This window comes from Microcaecilia unicolor, chromosome 1 (assembly GCF_901765095.1).
Source record: "Microcaecilia unicolor chromosome 1, aMicUni1.1, whole genome shotgun sequence".
In the NCBI taxonomy this organism is placed as follows: domain Eukaryota; kingdom Metazoa; phylum Chordata; class Amphibia; order Gymnophiona; family Siphonopidae; genus Microcaecilia; species Microcaecilia unicolor.
Window position 1 is genome coordinate 508,888,016 of NC_044031.1, and position 25,969 is coordinate 508,913,984.

The following is a 25,969-nucleotide window of genomic DNA, read 5'->3' on the forward strand; positions in this document are numbered from 1 at the left end:
ATGGGGACTAAAACACACAAAATAGATGTTTCTGAATTGTTTCATTATGCCCCGTCTTACAACAGCATGGACATCAATATACTTTCCTATTATCATTCAATATATTTCACTAGCTCAGTCAATATGCTTGGTTACTGTTAACATATGCTAATCTTCATTTTCCCTAGATTAGGTTTGACAGTTTTGGTGTATTCTGCCTTCCTAAGCTCTGTGTCATACGCCTACAGTTGTAGCAATCTCTCACTTGTTGAGTACTCCCCAGGCAGATGACATATTTGGCATGTATTATATTTAGCTACTTTTTTACGTCATCAGGAAGGCTCTGGGGAAGGGAGGGGGCATGTCTAAGATAGTGTCTGCTAGTCACCATGTTGTGTAGTGCTTTCCTCCGTTGATGGGTAACAGGAAAGGATGACCATGAGCTACAGCTTCTAAGCCCACTTCATGCACTTCACAATCACCATCATCAAGCCCTAAGGGTGTTCTTGTATAGCAAAGGTACTTATCTGCAGCAGGTGTTCTCCGAGGACAGCAGGCCTTATGTTCTCACAAGTGGGTAATGCTGCACTGCATTGCCCAGTTTGGAGCTTCTAACAAGTTCACAATGGAACTTTGTGGAGCACAAGATATGCTCCTACTGCGAGGGCAAGTCTACTGCAGTTAGATACTACAGCTAAAATAAAAATGTAAATAGGAGACAACTCCAAGGGAAGGTGGGCAGGTTTGTGAGAATATAAGGTCTGCTGTCCTTGGAGAAAACCTGCTACAGGTAAGTACCTTCGCTTTCTCCAAGGACAAGCAAGCCTATTTATTATCACAAGTGGGGAATCACTAGCATCCAGGCTCACTACAAATATCAAACATTGGACGATTAGGCCTCGCAATGTTGAGGACATAACTCAGATTAACCTGAAACTATATAAAACTGAGTGAGAGTGCAGCATAGAACAGAAGAAAACAGGCCTGGGGGGTGGAGTTCGATTCTAGACCCCAAACAGATTCTGCAACACTGTCTGCCAGAACTGACTATTGCGTCAGGTATCCTGCTCAAGGCAGTAATGAGATGTGAATGAGTTGACTGAAGGCCACGTCGCAGCCTTGCAAATTTCTTCAATAAAGGCTGACTACAAGTGGGCTACCGACTCAGTCATATCTATTACATTATGAGCTGTGACATGACCATCTAGGGTCAGTCCTGCCTAGGCATAAGTGAAAGAAATGCAATCTACGAGCCAATTAGAAACTATTTCCCAACAGTGACCCCATCCTGTTGGGATCAAAAGAATCAAAAAGCTAGGTGGATTGTCTGTGGGGCCTCGTCAGCTCTATGTAATAAGGCCAATGCTTGTTTGCAATCCAAGGTGTGCAAGTAATGAGCTCTCAGTGGACAATTTGGAGGTTACTGAAACCAATTCATGGCGTATCCAAGACGGGCTATTTGAAGAACCCACCGGTCAGAGGTTATAAAGGGCCACCTTTTGTATTAAACTTTCAGTCTCCCTCCAGTACAGACACTTTGACAGTGGTTATGCTCTGCTGGAGCCAGTCAAAAGCTTGCCTCTTGCTTTAGCTGGGGAGCAGCAGGGGCCTTAGGCGCTTGCGGTTGATGAGAATGAGTGTGCTAGGGTTGAGCCTCAGCAGGCTGGTTAGACATAGCAGCATACCTATGCCTCTGTGGGTAGTAGGCACCCTTTCCCAACTTGCCAAAATACCTCCTGGATGAGAAGGAAGGTGCACAAAGTGCCGGCGGGAGACAGAAGAGATGGTATCAGTATGTTTCTTCATTTGGTCAGCGACCTCCTCAACCTTCTCTCCAAAAAGGTTATCCCCCAGCATGGGGCATCTGCCAATTTCTGCTGAACAGAACGTTCCAAGTCAGAAACATGCATCCATGAGAGTCTGCACATTGCTATACTCTGAGCAGAGATCCTGGATGCCAAGTCAAAAAAGTGTCATAGGTGCCCCTGGCCAAGACCTTACGATATGCACTACTGCTCCCAGTGTCCATAGGTCTCGAAGCAGCTATACTTGGGACAGATGCTCCTGATGCCTATGCAGTCTTCGACGTCGTTGCCGACGACCCCGATGTCGATGCAAGCATTGAGGACTTGGACCTGGCTCCAAAAATCTATTCCCGTTGAGCCTCTCTGGACACCTGTGTTCTCTTGTACATACATAGACTGAGGACACAGTTAGCAGGGCTATGGTTGGGCCCTAAGTATTGAAGACACCAAGAATGGGTGTCTGCACTAGAGATGGTCCGATTGCACCGGGTACAGTGCTTAAAGCCACTGGGAACTTTAGATGACATGGACAGAAGAACTTCCGCAGTGAAATCAAACGGCTCGATGGTGCTGGAAAAAGGGACAAGGCACTGAGAAAAAAAAAGGATGGCTAAAACCCAACCAGAGTCAAGGCCTAAACACGACCTACTGACCGGAAAATAAAGGGAACTTAAAAAAAGACAAAATTGGTAAAAAATATTAAGGGAAGAGGAAAAAGGGGACCCAAAGACAGGCAGAAGAAAAAATCTTCCAGAACACCGAAAGGCACCAGAAAAGCTCTTTGACCGGGCATGTGAAGAGACACCAGAAAAAAAAACCACAGCCTCTCTTCACCACGATAAAAAACAGAACTGCAGGAGACACCCTCATGGCAGGTGGGAAGGCACTCGCACATGCACGATGGAGCATGTCTTGCGCTCCACAAAGCTCTGTTTGGAGCTTGTTAGAAGCTCTGAATGGGCTCTGCATTACCCACTAGTGAGAATAAATAGGCCTGAATTTCCTCGGAGAACTCAAGGGACAGTTACCTCTTCACCGGCAGAGTCCACGCTGATGACTGTTGGACAAGCGGAGAGCACTATGTAATCTGTGCAACTGGCTTCCTCATCTCCTGGGGATCAGGTGCCACTACAGCAATCAGCAATGTGATGTCAGCGAAGTTAAAGCAGTGACTTCTGATGACCCCAGCTCAATGCAGGAATGCAGATGGAAGAGGCCAACATAAGAGCACAAGAATAGCCATACTGGTTCAGACCAATAGTCTATCTAACTCAGTATCCTGTTTCCAACAGTGGCCAATCCATGTCACAAGTTCCTGGCAGAAACTCAAATAGTATAATAGAAAAAAGAAGAGAAGTGTGTTAGATGAGCATCAATGGTAGAAAACATATATTCTCTAAATTACATCATAACACATTCAGCGTTGAGGCATCATCAATATAATATATCGCCTATAAGGTCTCTTATAACCTCAAGCTATTTCAGATCTGCAGCACAAATTCTGAAATAATCATCTGCCTCTTAAGCTGGTATGCATTTCTTTAGATTTTTTGGACTTTTAAAATTAAAGAGTATACTGATTTCAATTTTATATAAACTTCAATTAAAAGAAAAATTGTGTGATATAAAACAGAAAACAAAACAAGAAACAGCAGCCCTTTTACTTATCTGAAAGGCGATTTCACGTTGCACCAGTGCAACACTGGAAACGCATCAATCTAGTTCCCGATGCCCACTGAATGGGAACAAGGCGTTTTGGCTCCATGGAGCCTGCATCCAGGGCAATAGCAAACTGGGCGCTGAATAACAAATTTACTGCAAAGTTCAAACCGTCACAAAGATGCCAACATTGTACGCGCAGGTGGACACACGAACGATGTTGGCGTGTGCGCCCGCGAGTACAATGTTGGCGTCTTTGTGACAGTTTGAACTTTGCAGTAAATTTGTTATTCAGCGCCCAGTTTGCTATTGCCCCAGATGCAGGCTCCACGGAACTGAAACACCTTGTTCCCTATTCAGTGGGCGTCAGGAACTAGATTGATATCCAGCGTTGCGCTGGTGTGATATGAAATCGCCTTTCAGCTAAGTAAAAGGGCTGCTGTTTCTTGTTTTGTTTTCTTTTTCACATAATTCTTCTTTTAATTGAAGTTTCAATAAAATTGAAATCAGTATATTCTTTCATTTTAAAAGTAGAAAAAAATCTAAAAAAATGCATTCCAGCTTAAGAGGCAGATGATTATTTCAGAATTTATGCTGCAGATCTGAAACAGCTTGAGGCTATAAGAGATATCATAGCCAATATATTATACTGATGATGCCTCAATGTTGAATGTGTTATGATGTAATTTAGACAATATATGTTTTCTACCATTGATACTCATCTAACACACTTCTCTTCTTTTTTCTATCAATTGTTGTGGAAATGTTTTTTTTTTTTCCTTCCCTTTCCTCATTTGACATAGACCTCCAAATAGTAGCAACATTCCATGCTACCAATTCCAGAATAAGCAATGGCTTCCCCATGTCTATCTCAATAGCACACTATTGACTTTTCCTTCAAGAACTTGTCCAAACTTTTTTAAAACACAGATATACGTTAACCACTGTAACCATATCCTCCGGCAACGAGCTCCAGAGCTTAACTATTCGTTAAGTGAAAAAATATTTCCTTCAATTTGATTTAAAAGTATTTCCACATAACTTCATCGAGTGTTCCCTAGTCTTTGTTCTTTTTGAAAGAATAAAAATAGATTCACTTCTACTCATTCTACACCGCTCAGGATTTTGTAGACCTCAATCATATCTCCCCCTCAGCCATCTCTTTTCGAAGCTGAAAAACCCTAACCTCTTTAGCTTTTCCTCATATGAGAAAAGTTCCATCCCCTTTATCATTTTGGTCGCTCTTCTTTTAACCTTTTCTAATTTCACCATGTCTTTTTTTGAGATATGGCGACCAGAATTGAATACAACAAAATACAAAAATTCACTCCTGCTGTATGCTCTGTAGGTTGATGCAAAACCATGAACAATATTGTATAATATATATAGAAATCAAGTAGCCTCAATAGCCCAGGGAACCTTAAATTAGGACTCCACTGAATTGGCCAGCATCATAGGCTCCTCCTCCCTTCCGAAAAAAAACCCACAAGTGCCAAAAAAAACTCCCTATCTTGGGGAGAAAAAGGCCCTGTGAACCAAAAAAACGGAAAGTGGAGTATTTCAGTTAATTATTAAGAAGTCCAGATTAATGCTCAACACTACAGAGAATACTAAATGGAAGAAAAGAACTTATATAATTACTTCAAAAACCTCTTAATAGTGTGAAAAAATGTTTTTAAATGGAAACACATTTGAATAATGGACTCATCTAATAGAATCCACTCTAGTATTCAAAAACAAACACTTATCTTGAAACGTGGATACTTTTGTCTCTTCTGTATCTAAGGTGTCCTTAATCCACGTTGTCAACAAGTGAAAAGTTCAATTCATATGTTCAATGTTTTAAATCACACGTAACTCCGGTTGTAAAGTTGAATAATTTCAAAGTGGGCAATACTGAAAGGTATTGCTCTCACTCGCTTTATCTTGCTAGATTTCCCGACAGCAAGGGACCCACTGTTTCGCAATCTTCGTCAGGAGAAATGTTGAAAAACAAAAACAAAAAGTATGTTTCCTTTCAATCCATCGCGAACAATGGTTCAGAAAATGGCGAATGGTGATATAGGACGCCAGCTATGTAGCTCCACCCCATAGATGTTACATCATTGTCTCTAGTGTCCAATCGTTTGGCTGCACTCCTTGTTTCAATTAACGCACCACTAATCTCGAGAAACCTTAAAGAGCTAGTGTTAAAAAACTTCAAAAAACTTCAAAAAAATATTCTAACAAATAAAATCTGTATATTAACATACTGTTGTACTCAAAACATTCAATTGTAAGAAAGGGGGGCGTTCTCGATTTAGAAGAATGCCTCCCATTCCATCGGTCCGTTTAAACCATTAGGATGAATGGTTTGTAGATGGTAAATCCATTTCTGTTCTTTTTGATGAAGGACGCGTGAAACATCTCCTCTCCTGTTATTATTGGTAAGCTGTTCTATTACTAAACATCGCAGTTGGCTGAACTCATGGTTATTATCAGCACAGTGTTTAGCTAGAGGCATATGAACCTTTTTGGACTGTATAGCATGTTTATGTTCAGATAATCTGACTTTAAACATTCGTTTCGTTTGTCCTATATAGCGTAAACCGCATGGGCATGTGATCATATAGATCACTGCTTTTGATGTACAGGAGGTCTCTCCCTTCAAATAGAACCAGTCTTTTTTCGTTTTGTCCCAAAATTTATTAGTTTCCTCCATCACTACACACATGACACATTGCCCACATTTCTTATGACCAGGCATTGCTTCTTTGTGTTGGTGAGTGCCCGTTCTGACGTCCGGATGGCATAACATCTCTGATAGATTCGCGCGTCTCGAATATGATATCAGACATTTCTGTCTAGCAAACACTTCATGAGCAGATAGTATTTTCCAATTCTTGTATATAATGTTGGCAACCCTAGGTGCCAACGATGTGTATTGCATAATGCAAACAGTTTTTTGATCTTTCACTTCTTGGTTACTCTGAGATTTAAATCCCAATAAGTGTTCGCGATGGTTGTACAAAGCTCTTTTGTACGCGTGTTTCACAATTTTGGTGGGATATCCTCTTTCGATTAATTTATCTTTTAATCGGACGGCAGAGTGTTTATATTTCTGAGAAGTGTCACAGATACGTCTGTAACGTAGAAACTGTGCAAATGGGAGATTATTTCTAATGTGTGTAGGGTGCATGCTGTCATAAGACAACAACGAATTATGATCTGTAGGTTTTGTGAAAACATCAGTTTCAAGTTTGTCTCTATGTTTAATGATCTTAACATCTAGAAAACTAATTTCGTTTATATGAACTGTGTGTTGGAATTTGATGGTAGGGTGGCATGCATTCAGGTCTGTCAGGAAAAAATCTAACATTTCCAATGTTGATTCCCATATTATAAAAATGTCATCGATAAACCTCCACCAGCATTTAGCATGTTGGTATCGAGGAAGCTTATAAATGACATTTTCTTCTAAATGTGCCATGAATAGATTGGCGACCGTAGGGGCAAAAGCCGCTCCCATAGCAATTCCAGATAGTTGTAAAAAAATTTCTCCATTAAACAAAAAATAGTTGTTAAATAAAGATAACTTCAATAATTTCAACAGAAACTCAGTGGGGACAGTCACCGGCTTCGAACGTTGTTCTAAGACTTGTTCCATTACGCTTAATGCCTCACATTGGGGTATCGCAGTATATAGGGATTGAACATCCAACGTGACCAAATATCCCGTTTTGTTCTGAGATGGTAAAGCTTCCAACTTTTTCAGAAAATGAGTCGTGTCTTTAATGTATGACTTAACATTAGTGACTAGAGGTACCAGAAACCCGTCTATATATTTACATGATCTTTCCAATAGTGAGTCCCGAGCCGACACTATCGGTCTACCTGGGGGTTCAATGAGCGTTTTGTGGATCTTAGGAAGTAGGTAAAATATAGGAATTTTGGCATTTTTGTGGTTTAAGTAACTCATTTCATTCTTGGTAAGAAAACCTGATTGAAACGCCTTGATGGTAATTTCTAACATTTCTTCTAAAAGGGTGTCAGTGGGATCTTTATCCAACCTTCGGTAAGTATTAATGTCGTTCAACTGTCTGTAAGCTTCTTTTATATAATCGTTTTTATCAAGGATAACAACAGCGCCGCCCTTATCAGCACGGCGAATAACAATTTTTGTATCATTAGATAGGGATTGAATAGCTTCCCTTTCCTCCTTAGAGACATTGTGATTAATATGGACATATTGCTGTTCCATTCGTTCTAAATCCTTCATAATATGTCTCTGAAAGGTGTCTATCACTGGGTCTATCGTGCCTGGAGGCGACCATGTGCTTTTTTGATAAACTGTAGAATATCCTTTATGTGATGTATCTTCTTTTCCAAAGAAAACTTTCAGACGTAAAGTTCTGATAAATTTAGCTATATCAACTCTTGTTTGGAAGGGATCGTATATCGTGGTTGGAACAAATGATAAACCCTTACTGAGTACTTGTATTTGTATGTGAGAAAAATGTTTATTAGTTAAATTAATTACAGGGAGTCTTCCCTCTTGCGGGGTCTCCCTCGTGGTCTGGATTGCTCGAATGTTACTGATGCCCTTCCTCGATTCCTTCGAGTACCCCTTCCTCGTCCTCTCGTTCTTGTATATGTCGACCCCGGTTTCAAATCATCCTCACCACTTGAGGTGCTGGAAGATAGCTCACCTCGGGGTTTATCAGTATCGCTAGTCTCGTGTGTTCCCTGATTTTTCATCCATATGTAGACAAACCCGTCTGAATAATCTTTTTTGTCTCGAGTGATTTTTTTATGCTTGACTTGTTGTAAGTCTTTGTTAAATTTCTCAATTTTCATATTAAATTCTTCTAGGGATCTATCTAAACCATCCTGAGAAAAAATAGACCCCTTTTTTTCTTCAATTAGTGGTTTCTCAATGTTAATTCTCTGTTGTAAAGTCTGAATGAGAAGTAACATGAGATCAAGGGAACATTGATTTAATATGCTGTTCCAACTATTGACAAATATCTCATCTTCAGGAAACAACTTCGGACCTCTCTGCATGCGTAAACCTCTAGGTATGATCTCTAATTTACAATATTCAACCAGAGAGGCACTGTGTAGTTCCCATCGGATCAGCTTTTTATAACTTTCAAGAAGTTCAGCTATTTGGGAGTTGTCCATATCTGTAGTACCAAATTGGGATAGTGTTGGTGCTTGTAATATTGAAGACCTTTGGTCTGCTGTAAATCTTAAACCGGTTTGCCAATTCTGAGCCATAATGACAATAACCTCGATTAGTCAAAAAATTTTTTCAATTGTCTGGAGTGCAATAATATACAACAAAATACAAAAATTCACTCCTGCTGTATGCTCTGTAGGTTGATGCAAAACCATGAACAATATTGTATAATATATATAGAAATCAAGTAGCCTCAATAGCCCAGGGAACCTTAAATTAGGACTCCACTGAATTGGCCAGCATCATAGGCTCCTCCTCCCTTCCGAAAAAAAACCCACAAGTGCCAAAAAAACTCCCTATCTTGGGGAGAAAAAGGCCCTGTGAACCAAAAAAACGGAAAGTGGAGTATTTCAGTTAATTATTAAGAAGTCCAGATTAATGCTCAACACTACAGAGAATACTAAATGGAAGAAAAGAACTTATATAATTACTTCAAAAACCTCTTAATAGTGTGAAAAAATGTTTTTAAATGGAAACACATTTGAATAATGGACTCATCTAATAGAATCCACTCTAGTATTCAAAAACAAACACTTATCTTGAAACGTGGATACTTTTGTCTCTTCTGTATCTAAGGTGTCCTTAATCCACGTTGTCAACAAGTGAAAAGTTCAATTCATATGTTCAATGTTTTAAATCACACGTAACTCCGGTTGTAAAGTTGAATAATTTCAAAGTGGGCAATACTGAAAGGTATTGCTCTCACTCGCTTTATCTTGCTAGATTTCCCGACAGCAAGGGACCCACTGTTTCGCAATCTTCGTCAGGAGAAATGTTGAAAAACAAAAACAAAAAGTATGTTTCCTTTCAATCCATCGCGAACAATGGTTCAGAAAATGGCGAATGGTGATATAGGACGCCAGCTATGTAGCTCCACCCCATAGATGTTACATCATTGTCTCTAGTGTCCAATCGTTTGGCTGCACTCCTTGTTTCAATTAACGCACCACTAATCTCGAGAAACCTTAAAGAGCTAGTGTTAAAAAACTTCAAAAAAATATTCTAACAAATAAAATCTGTATATTAACATACCAGAATTGAATGCAATACTCAAGGTGAGGTTGCACCATGGAAAGATAGAAAGGCATTATAGTATTCTTCGTCTTATATCATACCATCCCTTTCCTAATAATTCCTAGCATCCTGTTTGCTTTTTTTGCCTGCCACCGCACACTGGGCAGATTTCAGTGTATTGTCTACAATGATACCTAGATCTTTTTCTTGGGTGCTGACTCTGAAGGCGGACCCTAGCATCTGGTAACTATGATTTAAGATTACTCTTCCCAATGTGCATCACTTTGCATTTGTCCACATTAAATTTCAACTGCCATTTGGATGCCCAGTCTTCCAGTTTCCTAAGGTCTTTCTGCAATTTTTCACAATCTGCATGCGTTTTAACAACTTTGAATAGTTTTGTGTCATCTGCAAATTTAATCACCTCACTTGTCGTTCCAATTTCCAGATCATTCTTTCCAGAGGAAAGAAGATGCAGGTGAAGGCTCAGAAATTGGAAAGAGAATCCCAGATGAATGGAATGTAAGGAATGAGTGGTCAGTGCAGCAAAGATAATTGTCTACATGTGAGGGCTCCATAAGTTTTGCCTTTACTCCCTAACGGTAAGATAAAACGGTCCAAAGTATTTGAGTCAATTTGGAATGCAATCCAAGGACTGCAACAATATGTCAAATCAGAGCTCAGGCTTGTCCCAATAATTGACACAGGTCTCCGGAGAATATTCTCAGTTTAGGCAAGCGCTTTCAAGTTTTGGTTAAAGGCTATCAAAGACTGAGAAGACAGAATATCTCTTTCCTGATAAAGGACATCTTGATCTTTCACAGGAAGGTAGCCAGTGGAAAATATTGCATGAAGACTAAATATGCAAATTAATTTCCAAAGGTTTCTATGATTAAAGTTACTTTAAAGATACCTTCTTGAGATTGTGAATGTGCCTGAAACTACCCTCCACCTCCTCATTTTGAAGATATACTATCTTCCCCAGGGGAAAAGATAAAAGGGTGCTGAAGAGCAGCTTTATGAATTACCAATGCCAGTTTGTAACTAATTAATTTCCTTGAGATGTCTGGGGAGAATCTAGTAATGGCACCAACATTCATTTATTAGGATTAATGTACTACCTTTTGAAGAAATTCACTCAAGGTGGTGTACAGCAAAAAAAAAAAAAAAGCTGGTTATAGGCAACTGATAATTTCAGCATTAAAAACATTAAAACAATGGTAGACTATTGGGCTCATTTTCGAAACAGAAGGACGCACATCTTTCAACATAAATTGGAAGATGGACGTCCTTCGTCCAAATCAGTATAATTGAAAGCCGATTTTGAACAGTGAGTAGATAGGACTTTGGGTAGCTGTCAGCGAACCCTATTAGCTCCAACACCTGAATAGTCTTCCACATTGACTCTGGAGCACTCTCCTTGATATGCTCTTGACCAGCCAATCGTCCAGGTAGGGAAACACATGAACTCCCACAGTCTGTGTAGCGATGCTGCAACTAATGATAGACATTTTGTAAAGACCCTGGGAGTGGATGTGAGGTCAAACGGCAGGACACGGTACATAAGTATTACCATACTGGGAAAGACCAAAGGTCCATCAAGCCCAGCATCCTGTTTCCAACAGTGGCCAATCCAGATCACAAATACCTGGCAAGATCCCAAAAAGTACAAAACATTTTATACTGCTTATCCCAGAAATAGTGGATTTTCCCCGTGGAGGAGTACATAAGTACATAAGTAGTGCCATACTGGGAAAGACCAAAGGTCCATCTAGCCCAGCATCCTGTCACCGACAGTGGCCAATCCAGGTCAAGGGCACCTGGCACGCTCCCCAAACGTAAAAACATTCCAGACAAGTTATACCTAAAAATGCGGAATTTTTCCAAGTCCATTTAATAGCGGTCTATGGACTTGTCCTTTAGGAATCTATCTAACCCCTTTTTAAACTCCGTCAAGCTAACCGCCCGTACCACGTTCTCCGGCAATGAATTCCAGAGTCTAATTACACGTTGGGTGAAGAAAAATTTTCTCCGATTCGTTTTAAATTTACCACACTGTAGCTTCAACTCATGCCCTCTAGTCCTAGTATTTTTGGATAGCGTGAACAGTCGCTTCACATCCACCCGATCCATTCCACTCATTATTTTATACACTTCTATCATATCTCCCCTCAGCCGTCTCTTCTCCAAGCTGAAAAGCCCTAGCCTTCTCAGCCTCTCTTCATAGGCCTAGTGGTTAGGGTGGTGGACTTTGGTCCTGGAGAACTGAGGAACTGAGTTCGATTCCCGGCACAGGCAGCTCCTTGTGACTCTGGGCAAGTCACTTAACCCTCCATTGCCTGCCACATTGAGCCTGCCATGAGTGGGAAAAGCGCGGGGTATAAATGTAACAAAAAAAAAAAAAAGTTCATTTAATAACGGTCTATGGACTTTTCCTTTAGGAAGCTGTCCAAACCTTTTTTTAAACTCCGCTAAGCTTACCACCTTTACCACATTCTCTGGCAACAAATTCCAGAGTTTAATTACACGTTGAGTGAAGAAAACTTCTTGGTCCGTGACTCCTAACGTGGAACTTTGCATGACATAGCTATAATTCGGGTTCCTCTTTCCCACATGCATCATTTTGCACTTGCTCACATTAAACATTGTCTGCCATTTAGACGCCCAGTCTCCCAGTCTCGTAAGGTCCTCTTGTAATTTTTCACAATCCTCCAACGATTTAACGACTTTGAATAACTTTGTGTCATCAGCAAATTTAATTACCTCACTAGTTACTCTCATCTCTAGGTCATTTATAAATACGTTAAAAAGCAGCGGTCCCAGCACAGACCCCTGGGGAACCCCACTAACTACCCTTCTCCATTGAGAATACTGACCATTTAACCCTACTCTCTGTTTTCTATCTTTTAACCAGTTCTTAATCCACAATAAAACACTACCTCCTATCCCATGACTCTCCAATTTCCTCTGGAGTCTTTCATGAGGTACTTTGTCAAACGCCTACTGATAGTAGAGCTTCTCTACTCAAAATCTAACATACTTCCTGTGATCTGGAAGTATCTGAATGTGGGTGGTAAGCATCCTTTAAGTCCAGCAAGCATAACCAATCATTTGTGCCAAGGGAAACCATCCTGAGCTTTTCCTTGACAAGATATTTGTTCAGAGCTCTTAGGTCTAGGATGGGATGATATCCCCCCCCCCCCCCCCAATATTCTTGGGCATGAGGAAGTACTTAGAATAGGATCTTGTTCCTTCTTCCCCTGGTGGAACGGGTTCGACTGCGTGGGCTGTGGGAAGAGAGGTGAGTTCCTCTGCAAGAACTGCCTGGTGCGAAGAGCCGAGGTTTAATGCTCTCAGTGAGCAGTTTGGAGGTCTCCAATGCCAACTGAGCGTGAAGCCCACTCAGACAATCTGAAGAACCCATTGGTCTAAGATTACAGGGGTCATCGTTCCTGGAAAAATTCAGTCTCCCTCCTACCAGTAGGTCGTCCAGCACAGCTACATTTAAGGTGGCTATGCTCATCCTGTTTAGGCTGGGGAACCAGCTGTGACTTTTGAGCCTGTTGCTGCTGCGGACGGGAGCTTTGGGGCTAGGGTTACTGCTGATGATAGGAAACAGGAGTGTACCTATGCCTCAGAGTAGTAAAACCCCTCCTGCCCCTATCATAAAACCTCTGAGAAATAAAGGTTGCAGAAGGAGGGGGGCAAGAGAGAGACTTGATGGTATTAGAAAGCTTCTTAATTAGATCTGCAACCTCTTCCACCTTGTCTCCAGAAAGGTTATCGCCCTGGCAAGGGACATCAGCTAACTGTTCCTGAATGGAGTCAGGAGAGTCTCGGCATCCCAATACTTAAGTCGGAGAGTCTAAATGCCACATCATAGGAATGAAAAATGCCCCTAGTTAGAGGTTTCTTGTACTCCCTTCTGCTTACTGACCAACTGGTGAAGTTGAGCAGCCTGGTCCTGAGGGAAAATGTCCGCAAACTGTACCACTGCCAGCTAAGCACCGAAAGTACATGCTCATGTAGAGATGGTAGGCCTGGATGTGGGAAATGAGCATCGAGGTCTGATAAGCTTTCCTCCCAAAGGAATCCAGGGTTCAAGCATCCTTGCTTACGGGAGCAAAGGCATGTGACTTGAGAATGGATTCAACCACGATGGAATGGTGGGACAGCTGCACCTTCTCAAGTCCAGAAGCCTTTTGGACTCGATACATAGAGTCTGCCTTTTTGAGAATGACATAACATAAGTACATAAGCACTGCCACGCTGGGAAAAGACCAAAGGTCCATCAAGCCCAGCACTCTGTCTCCGACAGTGGCCAATCCAGGCCCCAAGAACCTGGCAAAAACCCAAAATTTAATAACAATCAATGGACTTTTCCTTCAGGAATCTGTCCAGACCCCCTTTAAACTCAGCAAGGCCAGCTGTTGTCACTATCGTCTCCGGCAATGAGTTCCAGAGTCTAACCACGCGCTGAGTAAAGAAAAACTTTCTCCGATTTGTTTTAAACCTACCACATTCTAATTTCATCTTGTGTCCCCTGGTTCTATTATTGTTAGAAAGCATAAACAACTGTCACATCTGTCCGCTCTACCCCACTCATTATTTTGTAGACCTCTATCATATCACCCCTCAGCCGCCTTTTCTCCAGGCAAAAGAGTCCTAGCCTTCTTAACCTCTCCTCATAAGGTAGTCATCCCATCCCTTTTATCATTTTTGTCGCCCTTCTCTGCACCTTCTCCAATTCCTTTATATCTTTTTTGAGATGAGGCGACCAGAACTGAACACAATACTCCAGGTGCGGTCGCACCATGGAGCGATATAACGGCATTATAACATCCTCATGATTGTTTTCCATCCCTTTTCTAATAATACTCAACATTCTGTTCACCTTCTTAGACACCGCAGCACATTGAGCTGAAGATTTCAACGTCCTATCCACGATGACTCCCAGATCCCTTTCTTGGTCTGTAACTCCTAAAGCAGAACCCTGCATGACATAGCCATAATTCGGGTTCCTCCTTCCCACATGCATCACTTTGCACTTGCCAACGCTGAACTTCATCTGGCATTTGGACGCCCAGTCCCCCAGTCTCACAAGGTCCTCTTGTAATCTTTCACACTCCTCCTGCGACAAGATGACCCTGGATAACTTTGTGACATCTGCAAATTTAATTACCTCACTAGTTACTCCCATCTCAAGGTCATTTATAAATATGTTAAAAAGCAGCAGTCCCAGCACAGACCCCTGAGGGACCCCACTAACTACCCTTCTCCATCGAGAATAATGACCATTCAACCCTACTCTCTGCTTCCTAACTTTTAACCAGCTCTTAATCCATAATAATACACTGCCTCCGATCCCATGACTCTCCAGTTTCCTTTGGAGGCCCCGAACAAAAGGTTCCTCTGGGCCAATCTCGCCGCCTGAGTTCTCTTCTTCAACAGAAGACAGAGCGTACAGGCCTGGGGACGATGCCCGCCCCCAGACACTGAAGACAGGAAACGTGGCTATCAATAAGCGAGATAGTCCGGCTGCACTGGGTGCACTTTTTGAAACCGCTGGTAGGCTTCAATGACATGGAAGGAAAAATCATGCCGGCGAAGTCAAAATTTGCAATTGTGGCAATGGCACCAAAACAAGTTAGAAAAAACCCATACGGGCGGCCAAAAAGGCCACGACCGACAACGAAAGAAAACTTAACGGGAGAACACTCGAAATAAAGGAATTTTTTTTTTTTTTTTTTTTAAAGACGAAAAACACGATGGAACGAAGATTCCGGACACTTCCGAACGGAAGAACGTGGTGAAAAGACGCGAGGGGTCTCCTTGGGGTGCAGACTGACCGAAAAAAACAGCCGTCCTGAGCCGCGGAAAAAAGAAGACTGACGAGCACGCTCGCGTTCGGGCGGGAAGACGGTCGCGCATGCGCACGCAATGGCTAGCTAATGCTTTTGCTAGTGAAGATCTCCGATCGGAGGGGCTGCCGTGGACGTCACCCATATGTGAGAACAAGCAGCCTGCTTGTCCTCGGAGAATGACCGCTTTAAGAGTATAGCTTTATCCAAATAAATAATCAGCAAGTTCATTAGCATTAGGTTGATTTCACTGATCCATTAAATTTGTTAAGACTATGAGTTTTCTCATAAGTTTAAATAAAATGTTTTGATCAGGGTAAGGGGGCACCTATCAAATTGGAATGATACAATTTGTTAGCATTATTAACTTCCTATTTATATAAGTTAATGTGATGCTTCAAAACAAGTTCCTTTTCAGTGATGTCTTTCGATTTACACCACTTTCTATGTAAATACTACTTCAATACTATTCCTTGAAAGAACAAAGCAATTTACCAGCCATTTACTTTTGACCACCCCCTTCCCCACCTTTTCTGATAGTTCTTCCATTTTTTATTGGAGGTCAATACCACTGGTATTGGAATATGTAGGACGATATTCATCTTCCTCTTTCCTGCTATTATATTTAATAACCAAAAGAAGAGAATCCATATGTAATTCATGACTACTACTAAAATTAAAACTACCTCTAACAACTAAGATATCAATATAAAAAGGTCCTTCATATACTCAAGCAGGAGAGCTCCGGAGTGGGGGATTTCTAGCATTTGTAGCTGAACTCGCTGTGATTGGCTGCTGGAACACGAGGAGGCAGAACACGCAGGAGAGCTCTGGAGGGGGATTTATAGCAGAGACGTGCAAAACTTTTTTTTTTTAACTGATGTGTTTGAGGGGCAGCAAACAGAAATGCTTGCTACACAGATGTGGAAGGCAGTCTTTAGAAGGCATTTTTATCCCTCCGGGCTCAAAACACTTCACTGCCTTCCTTGCTCCGTCGTGTCTCCTCTCTCCAGTGTCCTTCTCCTCCTGCAGAGTGGCAAAGGTGGCTGTGGAAATGTCAGGATCGATAGCTCCAGACCTCACGTTAAGATTTCAGCGCTGAAGGTAGGGTTTGCTTCTGCGCATCCGGTTGGAAAACGTCTGTACATTGCCTTGCTAGCACATTTGTATAGTAATTAGCTCATTATAATAGCTTTGCATTCCATTTTCGTTAGCTACTACCATGATAGGAGAGAGCCCTTTTGTGCATGCCGCGTTTAACTCCTTGCTCGCTAAACCGGATAGAACTAGTTTAAAAACCAAGTTGCTGGCTCGTTAGGTTTACTGCATCTGGCCCTGAGTACACTGGATCTCTACGGAAGAAGAAGGGATAATAAATGACATGGATGGGCAGACTGGATAGGCCATGTGGTTTTTATTTGCCTTCATTTTTCTCTTTTGCTATAAAAATGTAAATAAACAAAGCTAAGATAAAAAAAATAAGGCGTGTTATGCTTCCTATTAAGATGTTTTATGTAAAAACAAACAATACTAAAATGAATTATTTTAAGCATGTATAAATGTCATGGTAATTGGGGCAGTTTTGAGCGTTTTAAATTATGTATGTTTTAATTTTATCTTTTAATTCAATATGTTTTATTTGTTACTTACCTAGGATTGTAGGACAGTGCAAGATATAATTTTTTTTTAAAAATAAACTAGGGTACCCACAACCTCATCAGAGGCCTGTAGATGTCAAAGGCAAAAATAAATACAACTTAAAATCAGCCAAAAATCTATCCAAGGTGCTACCAGGGATATCAAAACTCGCACAGTAGTGTGACTCAAACGGAAAACTAAGTAAAAGTCTAAAAACAAACAAACAAAAAAAGCATGGTGACACATCCTATCAGCTCTGCAGAAAGATGAAGACTGAGGTGGTTCCACATGACAGTGGCAGGCAGAAATAACATGCATGTGCAGTAAGTCTTCTCAAAAGCTTCTAGATAAACCCAGCTGTTGAAGCATTCTCACAACAGGCTCCATCAGTGATGCCACCCCATGTTATGAGGACTACCTATCCTGCTTGTCTTTAGAAGAACACAAGAGCTGCAATACTGTGTCAGCTCAAAGGTCCATCAAGTCCATTATCCTGTTTCCAACTGTGGCCAATACAGGTACCTCCTCTCTCCTTGGTTTACATCCTTTTTTAAAGTGTGGTTTTCAGAAGTGCCCACAGTACTCCAAATGAGGTCTCACCTACTTTTTCCCCATTAACTATTCCTCTCCTAATACACCCAAACATCCTTTTCGCTTTCCTGTCATCTTATTGACCTATTTGGTCACCTTAGGATCATCACATATGACCATACTGAGGTCTTCTTTTGTGCACAGAGATGCATACCCTTATAATGCACAGCTAGCCCAAATGCATGACCCTGCATTTTTTAGCATTAAAACTTAGCTGCCAAACTCTAGACCATTTCTCAATATGTATATACTTTAACAAAATATAATTGATATCTATACCAATCATTTAGTCAGGTTTAGATCAACAATACTTCTGACTTAAGGATATATTTTCCCAGAACCCTAGGAGAAAAAGCCATGCACTCTTTCAATACAATCCCCAATTTTTTTTTTTTAGATGCATTCAAATTCCTAACACCCTTACCTGTGAAGGGGAAAAGGGCAGCATTTTCACTGGAGTGTTTTTTAGTGTAATATTATGAGAGTCACTGAATGTGCTATCATTCAGTTCACTGATGGGTGACTGACCAACTCGAAGTCTCTTCTTCTTCCTTAGGATACTAGGTGGGGTGCTTAATTTTGCTGTGACTGGAGATGTAGAAGTTACTACTTCATCACTTTCTCCACTGCTGCAACAGTTTTTCCTTCCATCTAGCATTAGGCTGCTATTGAATTCACACTCCATAGACTCGTCACTATGTTGAATCTGAATCACTTTTATAGGAGTTTGTTTGCCTGGGGAAGCAGGACCAGCAGCATCAGAAATGTCAAAACTGGTGACATCACTCCATGCCACAGGATCCTGTAAAAAAAAAAAAAGAGAGAGAGAGAGAAAGTCGGGAATGCATCTAATTACAGATTATATTTTCCTATGTTTAATTTCATTCAAGCTATCTCCACTTAAATTCCATTACTGCTATATTAAAACCCAGCACAGCATATGATAAAATATTAGCATAACTAGGATGTGGAACTGTCAAATTTCAATAGTCTGTCTACTCTACTTGGCTGTACAAGGATATAAAGGCACATAGATCTTTGCAATGAGTTCCTGTTTTAAGAATACATACAATGAATATGCACAAAATACATTAGCATGCAGTTTGCCCAAGAACTAAAGTTAACTTTGGTTACTTTGAAAACATGAGTCTATTTTTTTGTTCATGTTATATCCCAGTTTTGGTTAATCAAATTGTCTGCATAATAATCTGATGAGATCAGCACAATACCACAAAAATTACTCAGCTTCAAAATACTGGAAATCATTACGGAGAATGACCATCTAAACATTTTAAATACTAATACTGCCTGAAGAATTAAATATTAATTTTGAAAAAAAGGGAATGCAGTGAAATTACACTTTCAACTGTCACTTAAAACAAAACTTTCCTTGCGCTGCTGCTTTTAAGTGATTTGGTCAAGGCCATTTATTTATTTTCTGCATTTATAACCCACCTATACCTATACTGTGATGGTTTCTAGAATTGGTTGAACCTTCCTCTGCATTTATTTCAATGCAGCCAGTACTGATACAGAAATGTTTGGTAGATAATAAGTCACATAACAAGTAGTCGATAAATTAAAATTACTTGCCTATTAAATGTATTATTAAAGGACAGCAGGATACCAGACCTCATAAATGGGTGATGTCTTCTGATAGGCCTGAGGCTACCACATTGTTTACAAAGCTGTAGCACTTTCTAAAGAACTCTAAGCGTGTGTGGGCATTCACATCAATACTTGTATATGGGACCACCTCAATTCCTTTTCTTGTATAAGTTATGATAAAGAAACTAATTACTTGTAAAAGTGGAAAGTTCTGTGATGACTGGTATCCTACTGTCCTCAGAGAACCTGTTATGGGTAAGCAGCATTGCTTTCTACAAGCACAAGCAGGATAGCAGTCCTCAAAACTACAGATTGTCTTAATTTAAAAAGTAATGGGAGAACAGAAAAAAAAATCAATATTTTTGGTGGCAACAGACCATATTAATAAATATTTAATTTATTTGATGAAGTTAACCTGGAAATAATGAAAATGGGCCTGGTTTTGGTGGTGGTGGTGGGGGGGGGGGGATTCTAATCCTCAAACAGACTAAGAAACGGTGCCAAAAGTCTTTATTCCAAACAGTAATTGAATGTGAATACATGGACAGATGTCCACATTACAGTCTTGCAGATCTCTTCCAGAGTCCAACTGAGTCCTGACACGTACTTTCAGAGTCAGACCTACCTGAATATAACAAAAGAGATATGTCTGCTATCTATTTAGAGAATTAGAGTATACACTTAGCTCTAGCAGAATCAGCCTCACTGGAGTCAAAAGAACTCATTGCTGAGTGAACTAAAGCTTATGTTTGCTCCAAGTAGAAGGCTAAGGCTCTTCTGCAACTGAAACTGTATAAGGACAATTGACTGGTTGCGGTGGAATTCGGACACCACCTTAGGCAGGAATTTAGGAAGCATGGAACTAATCACCCTACTGCAAAAAATGTTTATAAAGTGGATGTCACTAAGGCCTGGAAATCATTGACTCTGCCTCCAGATGTGACTGCAACCAAAACTAAGACCCTTCAGGTCAGATACTCTATTTTGCAGGAAGCAAAGGGCACTTACACCAACTGAATCAGTATGACGAAGTCCGAAGACATAAAATATTGGTCTCCCACATTCTCTGCTGTGCTTTCTTAAGAATGCCATGGATGGGAACTGCCAATTTCCTTCAAAGACTGAGGAACTGGAGAACGCACAGCATTTGTGCCACGTGCTTATTTCTCTCTAAATAAAATGGATTTGCTTCTGCCATTTCCTTGACAGAGTCAGCAAGATGATGCCCTCAGGTGGAGATTCCCTCTGTTCCCATGGATCAGAAGGGAGATTTGTTTACAACTACTGATCAAAGCAGTCCTCAGATCCACAGTTATAATACCAGGAATTTTCAAACTTTGCCATCAGAATAGTGATCCTTTAGAGACAACTAAACGTTGACCCAGCTAGTGGTCAAAGCCTCACTGACAAGTTCTCTTGACAGCTAGGGCCTAGATACGAATATAGACCAACATCTGAATGAAGAATCTCCCACAATGTACTGGAAATGGCCATAGGGTGACTGCTGTTGATGCCTTGAGACACCCCAGCATCACTGCCATGGTTTCTAGGATTGCTTGAACCTCCTTCTGCATTTACATCAATTTATATTTGATATACCACCATATACTGATGGTCAGATCTAGCTAGTTTACAATTTTAAACTAAAAAGGAACTACAATGTTTGAAAGCAAAGCATATACAGTGTACTCCATATAAGTGCAAGTCGGATAAGCGCATGCTCTGTTTAACTGCATGCCGTACTTTGGTCCCGTTTTTGGCACCATCAATTTCTATGGGGACAAACTTCGGTTTAGCACACCACTGATAAGTGCAAGATTCGCTTATATGCATGGTTCAAGACTGCTCCTCTGCAGGAAAGACTCTGCATAAGCGCACACATGGAATATGGAAGCCAATTGGCGCATGATAACCAACGAGATTTCAAATTTACCACCCCTTTAACTGCCACAAGCAGAATAAGCAAAAGAATGTTCTTAGAGTGTACACTGGGGTCGTCGTCGTCACGGCAGAACTGTAAGACTTTAACACTGGCTGAACGAATAGAAGTTCTTAAAAAATTAGAAAACAAACAACGTCAAACAACTATTGCTAAAGAATATGGTGTCAACCCCAGTCAAATTTCACATATCTTGAAGCAGAAAGACCAGCTTCTGGAAGACTGGCAAAACAATACAAATCCACAACGGAAACGAAAACGGGCGGGAAAAGCTGAGGAGGTAGAAGATGCTCTTGTTCGGTGGTTTTCTCGAGTCAGGAGCAGACAGTTTCCTTCAGTGGTCCACTGCTTATGGAGAAAGCTAACCAGCTAGCTGAAAGTCTTGGACTAACTGAATTCAAAACCATTGTTGGATGGTTGGAAGGATGGAAGGAGAAGAACAGCATAAAATTCAAGAAACAGAATGGTGAGAAACAAGACGCTGATGACTTTGGTGCTGAAAATTGGGTTGTTTCAGTTCTTCCTACCATCTTGAACGAGTTTGCACCTCGTGACATTTTCAATGCTGACGAAAACGGTGTCTACTGGCGAGCGATTCCTGATGGAACACTTGCATTCAAACAAGCCAAAACTACAAGAGGTAAAACGTCGAAGGACCGGCTGACAATCCTCCTTTGCTGCAATATGGATGGGAGTGAACTTGGAACCTCTCGTTATTGGAAAGAGCAAACAGCCCCATTGCTTCAAGAATGTTAAGCGACTTCTTGTGTCATACGAGGCTAACGCAAATTCATGAATGGCTGGGGAAATTTGGAAGCAGTGGCTAAAGAAGTTAGACACTAGAATGTGGGCACAAAAGTGTCAGATTTTGTTGCTTTGTGATCATTGTGCTGCACACAGGGATGTCGTCAGGCTAACGTCAAAGGTGGTCTTCCTGCCACCAAACACTACCTCTCTGATCCAACCTATGGATCAGGGCACAATAGCCAATTTCAAAAAACATTATCGGGCTCTTGTGCTACGTCGTCTGATGAGCATTATGGATGACCAGACTGGCAAGGATAAACATGCTGTTGAACTGGCTTGTAATCTATCACTGTTGGATTCCCTACATATGCAGAAAAAGCCTGGAATCATGTTACACAGGCAACCATTGTGAACTGCTACAAGCGGGCAAGCTTTGTTAAGGATGTGGAGAGGGACCAAACAGATGCAGCTGTTGCAAAAGTGTCAGATGAACAGGTTATTGACATCCCAGCCAGTGTTACTGAAGAGGAGTTTCATCGCTACGTAGCTGTTGATTACAATCTACAAACAGCTAAAGACAGCACTGATGTTGAGATATGCGCCTACACGCAGGCAACAATGGCTGATGATGAAAGAGAGGATGAAATGAGCAGCGAGACACATGCTGACGAAATTCAACAACCTCCTCCTGTCACTTTTGCAAGAGCGCTGGAGAGTCTCAATACCGTGCGGGCCTATCTGGAGGCCACTGGATGTCAGTGCTATGACAGTTTTTACCGTCTGGCAGACGTAGTCTATGGAACTCACAGACCCAATAGTGTACAGAGGACTATAACTGATTACTTCAAGTAAGCCAGATTGTAAGCTCTTATGAGCAGGGACTGTCTCTCTTCAAGTTTGACTGTACAGCGCTGCGTAAGTCTGGTAGCGCTTTAGAAATGTTGAGTAGTAGTAGTAAACAGTACTGTACATACGTTTATCAGATGTCAAGCTTCTTTCGGTCACAACGGTTAAGTGCACGCTCCGGTTAATTGCATGCATCTCTTTGGTCCTAGACCCTTGCACTTAAGAAGATTGCACTGTATTCAAATACAAATCTGATAGACATGCATGCACACAAATTGATGAGTCACTCTGAGGTCTCAGATCAAGACTCTCAAAAGCTAAGTGGAACAAATGAGTCTTAAGTAAAGATTTTTTTAAAATGTTAAAGAAGCTTATGCATGGAGATTTAATGGAAGACCATTCTATAAAGAAGGGGCTAAAAAGCAAAAAAAAAAAAAGACATTGGGCCCAATATTCAGACCATGGCAGGCAGCCCGCATTAAGTGATCGGCGTGATCGGCGCTGACCCCAGATATTCAATACCAGACTGTATCCAGTGACCAGCATTGAATATCCAGGTTTTTTTTTGGCCGGGTCAAAACTGTTTAAGTGAATATTCATCGCTAGCTGGTTAAATTTATAGTGGCCGAAGATAGGACTGCTACTTAGGCCGCTAAATTTAGCCAGCCAGCAATTGAATATTTGCAGATAGCTGGCTATATCAAGCGATACAGCCAGTTAGCTGCTATGCGCTAACCGCGAATATTCAACAGCGATAACTGGCTATCTCTCGCTGAATATTAGCAGATAGCTGGCTAAATGCTATTTAACCAGCCAGGAGTCATTCCTGAACGGTTAAATAGCACTGAATATCTGACGGACTATATCCAGGCAAGCAATGGGGAAGGAAGAAAGAGCTAATGATCATTAAGCGAAAGTAGGAATCATGAGGGGACATAAGCCACTGTAGCCAAATACAGAACTAATGCAGCAATGTTTGCTAGATAACAAGTCAGCATTTCATGGACTTTTCTATCTAGCTGCTCCTGGTGGCTGTTGACCTGAGCACCACAAGATTATTGCATTACTTTGGATTTTACTGTGGATTAGCATCTCTTTGGGGAAGCTTGTGAGATGGTATGGCTGCTGCCAACATCTACCTGCACCTTGCATCATGCACCACTGAGGACTTATGATTGTGCTTTGTCTTTTTCACCTTCATGTGATGCTATGCATTGTTGCCTACTGATGAAGCAGAATCCTTCACTTGCATCCTGGCAAGACTTAGCTGATCACTTGTCTGAATGGTCTCTGATGTACAGCGTCAAGGCAGATTGCTACTTCTTAGGAGGCTGATGCACAGCTTCAAGACCTTTAGAGGTTAATGCCACCAGTGCTGATGGAACTGGTTGAGATAAGGAGGTGAACAGCCCTAAAAGTCTCTACTTATCTGCTGGCAGGTGGAAAAGGCAGAGACATCCTACCTAGGCCCCAGATATGGCAGGCATAGATCATGGGTGCTCTTGTCACCATGCTGCTGAATCAGGTGTGCTTCAAACCAAACCAGTGGCTTTTTTTTTTTTTTAAACCAATGTCTCAGACCAGCCCAAGCAAATCAAGAGACTCAAAAAACAAAAAAAAACTTCCGCCGATACACTTGATGCAGTAGTTTATTGGTGCAGGGTTAGGAAAATATCAAGAAAACTGTAATACTTAACCGTAAATGCTAACTAAAGGGGTAGAAAAGGAAAAATGATGTACCCAACTGCAAAACTGTTAAGTATTGTTTTTAAATTGTACACACAGGTTCTCACCAAAAAATCATGACTATTGCCCTCTAAGGAACAAACCACTAAGGTGGCTCCACAATATCACCCACACATACCCTGAAGAGCTCTCTAGAAAACTCTATATTTTGGAAACTATGCACTGACTTTAGGCTACATCAGATGACATCAATAACTTGTTAGGACTGATATCCTGCTTGCCATCAGAGAGCCAAAGCAAAGATCTTCATGGAATCAACTCATTGTAGTACTTTTTTTTTACATAATACACTCTTACACATCCACAAATACAGATCAGAAATTTGGCATGAAAAACATGTGAAAATCTGACAGACATCACCATTTTTAGACTTACAGATTCAATCAGCTCTAGCGTCTCTGCAAATTCTGGGATGGTTTGAAGAGATGACAGTACTGCATTTGCCTCCACAGCAAGGAACTTGTTGGGCGAGTTCTGCTGCACAGATGTATTTTGGGTCTCATCCAAACTGTAAAACTCACTGGTTTGATCCTCTAGGCTGTTTAGGGTATTTGACATACTGTCGTCTACTAGGAAACTACCAGACCAACTAGAAAAACTTCCAGCCTGCTGGAAGATAAGAGAGGTAAACACGTTACCCTCAAGATATAGAACAAATAGTTTCTGATTAGGAGGAAATACTAATATTGAAAGTACTGAAGATCAAAATAAAAGGGGAACAATCATGTTAACTCTTAGACTTTTAATATAAAATGTTATATTTTGCTATCTTCAGAATGTTACAAGCCTTTTTGATATATGACAATATACTATAAAGAGGTGTTGCCAAGCCAATGTGCAGACCCTAGAAGAATGAAGTTGAAGCAAGAGGGGCGTCAGAACAAAATTAAAAGGAATTAAAAGAGCATGTACATCAAGAACTTTAAAGTATTTCCAATCACAAACATACCTCTAAATTAAATATGAAACATTTGTACAGACATAAGAGGCAATTTTCATGCTGTACATATTAGTGCAAAGTCTATGGGTAAGTTTTACCCATGGACTTTGAGGGCACTTTTTCATTAGGCAAGTTTCAAAAATGAAAGTATAATTGTTTTTTTTACTTTCAAAACGAATGCAGTCTCTCCTCCTTTTTATACTTTTGGAAATACAAATATACTTATATTGTTTCAATCCTTGCTCTTAAAACTACTGCCACTAAATGTGTGGTAAAGTATCCATGCTGTACTTTTACCCACATATGGTAGACAATTTTCAAAGAAAACAGCCCTTTTCTGCAGGTAAAAACCTTTTTAAAAATTGTCCTGACAGT

General features: G+C 40.9%; 1 protein-coding gene across 3 annotated transcripts in view; it reads right to left on the reverse strand.

The window, feature by feature from the left end:
• Nucleotides 1–25,969, reverse strand: part of MYBL1 (MYB proto-oncogene like 1) — a 300,163-nt gene that overhangs the window by 64,823 nt on the left and 209,371 nt on the right. For 2 of the 3 annotated variants that reach the window (XM_030190160.1, XM_030190159.1), the window contains exons 9-10: nt 25,030–25,263; nt 18,193–18,570 (exon numbers count right to left, since the gene is read on the reverse strand). In XM_030190160.1, the coding sequence (XP_030046020.1) occupies nt 18,193–18,570; nt 25,030–25,263 (612 nt within the window). The remainder of the gene's footprint in view (nt 1–18,192; nt 18,571–25,029; nt 25,264–25,969) is intronic. The other variant, XM_030190161.1, reaches the window with a different exon arrangement.